The sequence below is a fragment of the Mus caroli genome, chromosome 9 (genome assembly GCF_900094665.2).
Source record: "Mus caroli chromosome 9, CAROLI_EIJ_v1.1, whole genome shotgun sequence".
NCBI lineage: Eukaryota > Metazoa > Chordata > Mammalia > Rodentia > Muridae > Mus > Mus caroli.
Genome location: NC_034578.1, coordinates 72,087,887 through 72,099,867, shown reverse-complemented (window position 1 = coordinate 72,099,867; position 11,981 = coordinate 72,087,887). Strand labels below are relative to the sequence as shown.

Sequence of the window (11,981 nt, the reverse complement as noted above, 5' to 3'; positions counted from 1 at the left end):
AAAAAAAAAAAAAAAAAAACAAGAAAACAACAACAACAAACCCAAGATTTTAGTGCATGAAAAGAAACTTCAAGGATGCTAAGATTCCAACTCAGCTTCTGACTTTCAATTTTCCTTTAGCTTTGTGGCTACCACTGAATTGATACAAATCCTTAGTCCCAACAAGGAGTGACCAGAAGGCCTCACATGCTCCCAAAACCTGAGTATTAATGTTAGGATGCTGCCTGTATCATCAGGCATACTGCATTCAGCATCACTGTGGAACAGCCAGTAAATGCTAAAGAAACCTAAGGTCTGACACAACTGAAAGCAACCATGTCTTTACACTACTTCAGACAAATGTTACTGTTTGTTATAATGAGGAAGACATGTTCTCTACAACAAAATGACAACATAATATCAGGTAGTTTTCAAGTTAAAATTGATGATTTACATTCAACACAGAAGCTACTTTCTTCTCTCTCTCTCTCTCTCTCTCTCTCTCTCTCTCTCTCTCTCTCTCTCTCTCTCTCTCTCTCTCTCTCTCTGTCTCTCTCTCTCAAAAATCTAATTCAGCCGGGCGATGGTGGCGCACACCTTTAGGCCCAGGAGGGAGGCAGAGGCAGGCAGATTTCTGAGTTCAAGGCCAGCCTGGTCTACAGAGTGAGTTCCAGGACAGCCAGGGATACACGGAGAAACCCTGTCTCGAAAAGAGCAAAAAGAAAAAAAAAATTCTATTTCAATTTTTCTCTCTCGCCAAAATTTTTCAAAGATTAAGGAAATGTGGAAAGCAAGATTTTTTTTTAAATAGGACTAAAAAGAAAGTAAGCTGGGACCTTTAATCCCAGTGTTCAGAGGCAGGGAGAATCTCTTTGAGTTTGAGGCCAGCCTGGTTTAAAATAGCAAGTTTTAAGGCAGTCAGGGCTACAGAGTGAGGTTCTGGTTCTGTTTTTGTTTTTAAAGAAAGCAAGTACTTTAGGTCTCCAGAAGGTTAAGTCTTTTAAATAAATTCATATTTTTCACTGAGGAGAATTTCTCAAAATAAAATATAGGTACTGAAATCATCTTCCAAAAGTGGGACATCTAGTTACCCTATCCTTGAGGTAATATACATACAAGGTGCTATTTTTAAAGATGAATGTGAATGCACTACCCCATATATAAATGCCAATTCTCACCAAGGAAACTTGGATTCTGAAATTGTCTAAAACTGACTCACAAGCAAAGATTTATGGATAAAGCTGCCCTTTGTAGCAACTTACTTCAAACAGTGAAATGGACCTGCAGAATAAAAATCATGGTACTTTCAGATGTTGAAATACATATTAAAGTTTTTCAATAAGTATTTATGATATAAAAATTATAACATATATTGTTTTTGAAAATTATTAAGAAGTTATTAAAATGGTTTTAAAATCCTTGTTAACTGCAATAAGAGTACAACTCAGTGAATGTATCTGATTTTTAGCGTCACACAAAAAGCGTTGACTGTGGTAATCTTAATGGTATTTAACTTTCATCCTTTGAATATTGTAAATTATCTAAAGTGTATCTTCCCCTCTTTTTCTTTTCTTCTCTTTTTGTTGTTGCTGTCTTTTTTGAGATAGAGAACTCGCTCTCTAACTCAGGCTGGCTTCTAACTCACAAAGATCCACTGGCCTCTCCCTCCCCAGTTCTAGGACTACAGTGCATCTTTTATTCTCTTCAGGGGAGGAGGAGATCAGTGCTAGAAACTGGGCTTAGGGCTTCACACATGGTAGCAAACACCCGGACCCTGGGCTTTAACTTCACCTTTTTCATGTGCTTTACTTTATGGCAGGGTCTCACTAGTTGCCCAGCATGACTTGAACTGCCTCAGCTTGTCAAGTGGCTAGAACTACAGGCTAGGCTAGATAACAAGATTGAGGGCAATCTGGACTACATGAGATTCTGTTTCAAAATAAAAAGGGAGGACTGGGTAGATGGCTCAGTGGTTAAGAGCACTGACTGCTCTTCCAGAGGTCCTGAGTTCAATCCCCAGCAACCACATGGTGGCTCACAACTGTCTGTAACTCCTATTCCAGGGGACCTGAAACCCTTACACAGACATATGTGCAGGCAAAACGCCAATGTACATAAAAATAAATTATTTCATTAAAAGAAAGAGAGTGAATGTGTCACTGGTGAAAATGAGGGGAAGAATAATGTGTGCAAGGACATGAAGAAAGTAAAAGAAAATGTCCAATGCTGAGGAAATACAGCAGAAAAAAATAGCATGAAAGGGAACATCCGACTCATCCCATCTTTACACAGATGGGGTAAAGGATAGCCTCACATTGTAAGTTTCTGACATTCTATTAATAATTTTGCTTCTGAAGGTTTTCCATAGCTTTATTTTGTAACTTCAAGATGATTCTCTAGGGTAATATAACTAGTACTGTCTTGGTTAGGTAAAAAACATTTCCATTTCACTCAATCACCACTATTTTTGTTGATCTATTCATAGATGACATTGATTGAGGGTGATTATTCATTTTGCCTAGCCAGGACTATTCCTTCTGATGGGAAATGGCTCTCAGCCATCCCATAAGGTCATAGTGGGACTATCAATAATAATGCCTGTCCTCTGTCAAGCCTCCAGGCAAGTATAAACTTGATCACTCATGGTATTCCTCCCACACTGCCAATGGGGTATTGTGAAAGAAAAGGGCATATGACTCCAAGAAAGGGCAAGAACTTCTCTATCAGGCTTTCTTTCTCCAGGCCCAGAGCTGTACAATCATGTGATCTGCAGATGCTACTCTCTAGTCACTCTGAAACCAGCTGTCCTAAAGATGAAAACACTGTTAGACAGTACATGAGACCCAGTTGAAACACAGTCTCCTGAGCCCTAAGTCAAGCCATGCTGAAACTTTCAGGTCACACAAGCAATTAAATCCCTTTCTGGCTTTGAATAGGTTTTCTCTTTCTTCCAACTAAATGAACACTATAGGGCTAAAAGAGATGGCTCAGAAGTAAAGTGCTCCTACTGCTCTTACAGAGGGCCTAGGTTCAATTTCCAGCACCTAAATCAAGTGACTCCAGTTCCAGGGAATCCAATGCCCTCTAACATCCAAGAATATTTGTGCATACATTGTTCATATAAGCTCGTGTGCACGCGTACACATACAAGTAAATCTTTAAATCAATTCTACCTGGTTAATTGCTTAACTCTGCTTAACTCTGTCAAAGGAACACTTGGTAATTTCATGTGTTAGAAATGGCTCAGCAGTTATGAACACTGTCTGTTCTTCCAGAGGTCCTGAGTTCAATTCCCAGCAACCACATGGTGGCTCACAACCATCTGTAATGGGATCCGATGCCCTCTTCTGGCATGCAGATGTACATGCAGATAGAGCACTCATATACATAAAATACATAAATAAACTTAAAACAGAAAAAGAACTATCACTCATGGACTACCCAGGCTCTAACTTATATACTACAACTAAGCTGATATCATAACTTCAGGTATTCTAGTATATAAATAATGTTTACAATAGGAATTCACTTAAAATTATACACATTTATTTCAAGTTCTAATAAGCTAACAGCTACTAAACTAAGATGTTACAAACTTTGTTTTTAATTTTTTAAAAAAAATTACTGCTACATTTATTTATGTGAGTACATGTATGTACATGTCAGAGAGTGCATGTAGAGGTCCATGCACAACTTGAGGGATTCAGTTCTCTATTCTACCATGTAGGTCCTGCTCAGCTTGACAGCTCAGTGGCAAGCTGAACCCACTGAACTATCCTGCTGGCCAAATTTCTACTATTCTTGATGTTTAATACTCTACCATGTTTCCAGATCAACTGTATTTTTCAAGTTTTATCTCTCTTAAATATGTAGCCTCTTTCCTGGTCTGATCATTCTATTCTGAAAATCTTCTGGTTTTGGTATACAGTTGTCAAGGAACAAATCACATCAGGGCATGGTAGTTCATATGTCTAATTCCAAAATTTAGGAAGAGGCTAAGGCAGAAGGATTCCTATGAGTTTGAGGCCAGTTTAGGCCAATAAATCTAGAGCAGTCTGGGCTGCAGAGTAAGAAAACCCTGAAGAGACAGGGTGTGTGTGTGTGTGTGTGTGTGTATGTGTGTGTTCATTCTTCATTGCTCCTCTAGTTTCACTTTATTTAAAAAGCTAAGATTTGGACAACTAGTCCAGGAATGGCAAGTCTTACTAGAGTTAGAACATCTCTGTAATCTTTGAGCTACTGGACTTTCACGATTTAAGAGACAGTGGCAAATTTCAAGAGCCACATAATCACTTTGCTTTGCTCAAGCAATTCAAATTATTCTGAGTAATTTTCCATTTGCAGTCTCTAGGAACAGCTTCTGGTTCCTAGGTGGAGCTTGCATCATGCCCTTATCCTAGCTCCTCTCCTTCTCATCCGATATCTAATTCTTCACAGAGACTTGTCTCTCGGGTTTATTCCCCAGTTTAAACACCTTCTTTCTGTACTGCCTCAGCATAGCAGACCTCCATAATTTTCATTTCAATTCCTGACATAGCTTTCCTTTGGTCTTCCTGGCTCTCAGCTCTCCTCTCTATGATTCGTTTTCTTCAAAATGCCTTATTATGTGTTTACATCTTTAGTCACCTTCTTATAATTTCCTTTTTAATTTTTCTCAGATAGGGTCTTGTTACATAGCTCAAGCCATCCTTGAACTTATGGTAATCCTTTGCCTTCCAAGTGCTAGGATCACAGGAGTGTATCAGTGCACCCAATCCATGTCATTATTTTCAGTCCATACCTTCTCCTGCTTAAGTATCACTCACTTGTTACTTAACAAACAAGAACTGAACAAAATAGCATCTCAAAGGTTTCTAGTGGTATAAGAGTGCTAAGACACATTCACCATAACTACAGGAAGATAGAAATGTATTCAGGTCATGGAGACATAGAAAAAAAAAAAAAGATGATACTAGCCATGGTTCAGAATCTGAAAAGCTGGATGTCACATGAAATCAGAATTGGTAAAGAAGTAAAATATAAAAGTCAAGGGAAAGGATGCTGAGGTTCCTAACCCATGAAGCTGGAAGAAAAATCCACTGGCAAGATAGGGACATCAGAAGGAAAAAGGCATAGAAGGAGCATAACTGAAGGATGCTTGCCAAACTACAGATTAGAACACATGATCAGATAATGGATTTCAACAACAAAATATGAGAATCTCCAGGAATGGTGTTTTGAGGGACAATGCTATTGAATATCAAACTGAACTATACCAGAAAACAGATGCACACACATACATGCACACTCAGTTGTTTCCAGGTTAAATGGCTTTAGTAGGTACATAAGAAAACATGGAAAAGGCAAATATAGCAGCAAATATGCAATCTACTGCCCTACAAAGCAGTTTTCCTCTGGGAATATTTTAATGGCTTTGGAGTTTCAGCCTGATCCTTTTCTTTCCTATAATACTTAGCATCTTTATGTATCACCAGGAATTTTAATCAAACAGCTTTAGGTACCCTTGTCTATTCTACAGCATCCATATGCTATCAATGATATATATGGACTATTTATATACAATTAATTAACTTGCTGCACGTGATCCTTCCAGGTCTCACTGACAAACTTTGTTCCACAAGTGCTAGATCTCTGAAGCTATTAAAAGCATCAATAGATGAGCTTGCCAAATAGACAGCCACTATTAAGTCAAGACTAGCAACTCTCTCCAGAGTTTTTAGGTGGACCTTAAATCACACAACCCAGTGAATATATTAAGACTACTAAGCCAAATATTCTATATTGGTGAATTGTACAGTATAAAGTAACTCAATAATGCTGTAATTAAAAAAAATAGATCTTTAGCAACCCTACCTGAAAAATCAACAAATATGTTTTAACCAAAATGTCAGTCTCAAGAAACATTATATCCAGGCACTAAGCTATTGCTCTTAAATATTTAAACTTCTGGAAATTTTTATGAAATGGAAACCCTGTTAAATTGCTATGTCAAAACCATTATCATTCTAACTTAAGAAAATAAATTGAACAGTCCCATGCCCTTCACTGTAATAGAAGCTGATCTGTATCACACATCAAAATCTGCCTTAAAGATCTGATGGCAACTTTTAAAAGGGCACTTTTCATATTTACTCACATGCTGAATATCACAATTATGCCATGTCAGTAACATGTTTTTCCTTGTAATCTATCCACCACTTCCTTCTCTACAATCATCTGCAAGGGACACTTGGGTTATACTGACATTTCTTCTAATGGTTTCCTTCCTTCTCCTAATACTTACTACTCTAGAATCATTCCTCTAGAATCATTCCAACCTTCGCCATATCCAGACATCACCTATGTCCTGCTAACACATCTGCCTGCCTGTTGTTAAGGTAACAGCAGGTTATTTATGCCCTTGGAGATTCAAAGTGGGTCAAGAATATAATAAACAGACTGTGAGCCCTATGAGGAAAGGGCTATGACTTGTCCACTGTTAGAAACTCTAAACACCAGACAGAGTATTTGGTTTACAGGACACTCAATAAATATTCCTTCCTGTCATTAAACTAAGGCCCATTCACAGATCAGTGCACAAATAACTACAGATTCAGGCTATTCTGAGGTATATCTAAATTTAGGAAAAAGCCCCTTATGTCCCAACCTCAGTTTCAGTGACTAAATCTGTCTGTATCTAGGAAGACTATAAGATGAATTCTATTACCCTGTGATGGAAACTCAAAACTTTATTATTTAAAAATGACAACACCTTCCCCAGTTTTCCCTACAAAATATTTCATGTGGGGGCAGGGGGTGAACAGATCTAGAAGTCCAGTAACTCACCACCCACCTAATTTCTGCTTATCAGCCTATAATTAGCAGGTCCAAGATGGGCTGATAGCAGGGGCCTGGTAGGGGGTCAAACAGGACAGAACAATGTAACAATGTGACAGCTCTTCACAGTGACATAATTGTTACTTGTATCTACTTCATACATAAATTGCAACGATTAAATGAGTTAATATTTGCAAAACACTTAGAATTGAACTATGTAAGTTAAGAAGGTAACTTGTAGTCAGTTTCCAATGATAGTCTTATAGAATTGCCATGCTGAAAGAAATGACTAGGTTTAGAGAAATGTTCTAATTGTACACTTCTTAAATCTAGGGCTAGAAAGAAAGTCCCAGGTTCATGCAAGCTCTTCATTTCATGGCTGGAAGAAATTAATCATATACCTCATATTTGTAAAAAAAAAAAAAAAGTCAGAGTCACAGAAAGCTTTCACAACTAGTATTAAATTTGATCCTCACAACAGCTTGTAAGGAAGGACAAAAGGACAAATAAAATTCACTCTATTTACAAGTAAGAAACCTGAACCAGAGAGGTTATGTAGTTTGCCAAATGTCACACAGTTGGTGGAAAGGTACAGATTTCTTTCCTCAAGGCTGCAATTTGGGCTCTGGGTTTATTGATGTCACGTGTGCAAGAAATGATTCCAAACTGCTAAAAGAAGAGTCCAGAAAGCTGGCTATCTATATATAGCTCAGTTGTAAAGGGTTTACCTAGTATGCATGAGGCCCTTACATTCAATCTCCGTGTCTGAGAGGGAGACAAAGGCAGAGACAGAGAGAGACGGGAAGAAAGAGATTCTGGTAAAAATGTAAAAACATGAACTTGAAAAGTTAAGACAATTCTGTTGAGTGGAATTAGAGGTAATTTGAATAATCATTAGCTGGCAAAACATCCATTGAAACCGTAACATAAGATACCATGAATGCATACACCACACACTGCCCAACATAGATTTTCTAAACAGTCTCTCCAAAATACGCCATTCAGAGATTACCAGACCCTGAGAATATGGGCGTCGGTTTAAGACTGAAAAGGCTGCCACTTCCCCTAAACTAAGACCAAAAGGGAAAGGTTCGCCGGAAAGGAGGGTGAGGACACGGAGCTAACGAGGCTCTCGGGGATAACGCGCAGGTTGCAAACTCCCAGGCACCAAGAAGCCTAAGAATAAGCTCGCCATCTCCGGGCTGCATCTTCCCACAGGCTCCGCACCCCAGGGCAATGGCAAGAACCCCGCAGCTAAAGGTGAAAGCGGACTGGCCGTATCTGCAGAATCCAAAATAATCTCCCCGAGAGGCTGCTGCCTGGCGCAGACCGGCACAGGACATTATTTTAAGCACGAGTCCCGGGAGAGCGGCCCGAGCATCTATCTGCCCAAGAGCATCCCATCCGAAATGGGCTCGGGAGGTAGAGCAGGGAGGGTACGGCCGGGCAAAGGAGGTACAGCCGGGCAGGGGGATGCAGCCGGGCAGGGAGGTGCAGTCCGGTGGAACCTGCCGGTCCTACAGCCACGGTCCCGGCTGCGCGACCCCTCCCCAGGACACGGCTCCGCGGCGCGCGTTACCTTGGTGTAGAGCTCGGACGCGGCCATGGCGGGCCCAGCGCCGACGCCCCCCGCCTAGGCGGAGGCCGCAGCTCGCGTGGCGGCCGCCCGCGCGGGTGAAACGGTGGCGGGCGGGGAGCAGGGGAAGGGCCGGGCCGGGCAGGGCGGGCCAAGCTGGCGGGCGGGCCCGGGCGGGCCGGGGCGGGGCGCGTCAGGCGGTAGCGGCGGGCGGGAGCCTGACAGTCATCACCTCCAGGGCTCGGCGGCCGCGTGAGCCCGAGGCGCGTGCTCGGGGGACTCAGGTACCAGCCGCCGCGGCCGTCGCCGCCTCAGTCTCCCCAAGCCGCCTGGTCCACACACACAGCCCTTGCGGTCTCTTCAGTCGCCTCGCGTCCTCAGCGCCCCCTCGCACCCTCAGTTTCCTCGGCCGCTTCGCCTCCTTAGAGGCCTGGTCTCTGTAGCCTCCTCTGTCTCCTCCGCGGCGCGCGATGCCGCCGCCGCCGCCGCCTCCGCCCTGTGCATTGTGGGAGCGGGAGGAGGCTGCGCTCGAGCGCTGCCACCGCGATCCCTCCCGGCTCTTTCGGGCTCACGCTGCCTCCCATCGGTGGCGGGCACCGAGCATCCTCAGCCCATGCGGCTGGCATCCCAAACCTGCTTTGGCGGAGTGGCCCCCACAGTGTGCGCGAAGGTGGGGCAGTGAGGGAATGCGTCCCGCGCGAGGTAACGACGGTTAGAGTGCCCGCGTAGACCCGGCAGCCTCAAGGCTGCTCCTCCTGGCCCCGCTGTTTGTAGGGAGAGGACTTGAGGTAGGGGAGGGTTCGGGAAAGGCCTCTCTGTGAACCTGCAACTCCAGAAGAGACTTGCTCATGGCAGGGCGGGGAAGCTGCACCACCCGCAATTTGAAGGCTGCCCAAGGTCACTCTGCATTTGGGTTTGCACTATGGACCCTTGGTGATGCAAGGACATAGGGTGGCCTCTAACACACAGAAACTCCAATGAACCTGAAAACAAGATGGTCCTGGGGAATGGCCCATCTTAGACTTGGGCGTTTACATAGGTTCGCCACCATTCAGAAAGAGACCTTTGTTCTGCTGATCGTGACAGCACTACCTGATGCTGATCCTGGAGTTACCTGGAAACGGCAACCTACTGAGAGAAACTCAAGTCCTTGCAATCTTGACGCAGTCTATTCCCTTACATGAACACAGGAATGTGGTCTTTTTCATCCCAACATGTTCACTCCAGCCACACTTTCATGCTCACTTGGAATACTCTTTAAAATTTTTAGCCTTTTAAAATGTGTCCATCTTCCTTCTTTAAACCTTAAGTTGTGGCCAGTGCCTATCATGGGAAACCAGTTTTATTGTTTGGCTTGTTGGGTTTTAAGACAGGTCTCACTAAGCAGCTGGGTTTTCTTCAAACTCGCCATCCTCCTGCCTCTGCCTTATGAATGGTGAAATTTTAGAGACATGGTTCCGAGACCAGTCCAATGGCAGTCAAAGCACAAGCCTGACTCCCTAGTTATGTCTGAACATGAGACATGGGTATTTGAAGGAAGACTGTTCACCACTTTGATGTTTCTGGATTCCATCCTTTCTTTGTCTGCCTGTGAAAGGAGACAAAATGTACTTTGGGCCAGCAGAGCATCCAAAGCATTGAGTTGAGCTCCTGTCTCTTACACTTCCTTCATGCCTGTAGAAGGTGCCTGCTTCCTTACCCTCTAGATATTAGCTACCGGTCAGGACAGTTGAGGAATACTGAGTATGATGGGGTGGTGAGTCGGGGGGTGGGGGTGGGTGGGGGGGACGGTAGGAAGAACCAAAACACTCAAAACCCTGAGAGTTCTTATAAAAGTGACTTTTATTTACATGAACAAAAATAAAATTGGAATCATTCTTTCATAATTTTCAAAGACATACATTCAACCACCCTGATATAAGAGAAAGAGAAGATGAGGGTTAGGAGAAAGGGGTTTTTTCTTTTGTTGGTGATGGTGGTGGTGGTGGTGAAGTCTCTTTATGTAGCTGACTTAGAACAATCTTACCTCTCTCCCTTGAGTCCCAGGAGTGCTGAAATTGCAGATGCATGCCACCACATACACTTGGGAAATGGGTTTCTGACCACTAACCTCTTGCTTCATTCAGTAAAAGAACAGACTTTAAACAAAACACACCCAACTGGCAATGGGGAGAGGGGCATTCTGATGGTGGACTCTTCTGCCTAATGCATAGTTATTTACAGCCTAAAGCACTCTCTTATTACTAAGGTCTGCAAACCAGGAGTAGGGTCCACACCCCAAAAGTCAGTATAAGGCATTATATATTTTATTGTAAATTGATAAAATTTTCAGTTGTTGCTTTATAAATTAAGAACATTTTCTTGTAAGTTGTTTTCAAATGAAAACACTGTTTCAGTGTGTGTGTGTGGGGGGGACTTTTCCTCCAAAGTTCAGGTGCCCTTTGACTTTCTTTTGTTTTTGTTTTTTAACTTAAATGAATCATATCCTGACAAACCAATTATGAATTAGAAACTATTAATTTGAGGTGTGCTTAATGATCCTAACATGCTGAATAGCCATGGCGTAGCTTAGCCTCATCTACCCTAAACCTGCTCGAAACAATTAAATTAGCCTGTTGTTGTACAAAGTTATCTAACACAAAGTCCAGCTAGTGATAGTGGTAAATATCTTAAGTAATTTATTGCACACTTGTCCAAAGAAAATGCTGGCAACATAGTATAGTGCAGTGTAGAGTATCTGTCATTTACCTTAATGGTAGCATGGCTGACTGGAAGCTACAGCTTACTGCCACTGTCTAGCAACACAAAACAGTATATTACTGACTATCACCAGGTTGAAAACAATTTGTTTTTCAAAAATTCAGGGCTAGAGAGATGAGTCAATGGTTAAGACAATTGGCTACTAGTTCAATTCATGTGGGTTCGATTCCCAGCACCCATCTGGTGGCTAACAATTGTCTGTGACTCCAGTTCTAGGGAATTTGATACCTGCTTCTGGATTCCATGGGTACCAGGCACACAGACATACATGCAAGTAAAACACCCATACACATAAAATAACTAAGTATAAAGATCTTTCGAAAGTTCTGGGCTGGGGTGGTAGCTAGTGTTACAACACTTGCTGAGCCCTGGGTGAAGCCCTGGGTTCCAGTCCAGTACTACTGAAGATGGGTTAGGAAAGAAAAAAAAGAGAGTACAGTTTCTACTGAATATATGCCACTTTTATGCCATTGTAAATTCAAAAAGTTGAACCATTACAAGTCAAGGTATCTATCTATCTATCTATCTATCTATCTATCTATCTATCTATCTATCTACCTATACATATATACATACAATATATATTCATATATATGTATATCCATATGTATTCATGAATACTACTGTTATCAGCGACTGTTCAGAGATACAGTATACAAGACATTATTCTACATGTTGAGGATTCCTGTGAAAACTCTCTGTAAACACTCATGGGTTAGATTCTTATTGGGGAGACAAAAAAGCTAGAAGGTGTTAAGTGTATATATTCCCTGGCTTGAGTAATAGAAATAGTATGAAATGTGCTTCAACCGTGGAGGTGTATCATCTCAGTTCTGGAACTGGAGGACCC

The 11,981-nt window shown here is 42.1% G+C and overlaps 1 protein-coding gene across 7 annotated transcripts in view; it reads right to left on the bottom strand.

Moving 5' to 3' along the window:
- Myo5a (myosin VA) overlaps positions 1-9,014 on the bottom strand; it is a 154,300-nt gene extending 145,286 nt beyond the window's left edge. For all 7 annotated transcript variants that reach the window (XM_021173409.2, XM_029481120.1, XM_029481122.1 and 4 more), the window contains exon 1: positions 8,375-9,014. In XM_021173409.2, coding sequence (XP_021029068.1) covers positions 8,375-8,401 — 27 coding nt within the window. In that variant the 5' untranslated portion in view covers positions 8,402-9,014. The remainder of the gene's footprint in view (positions 1-8,374) is intronic.
- Positions 9,015-11,981: the final 2,967 nt, after the last annotated feature.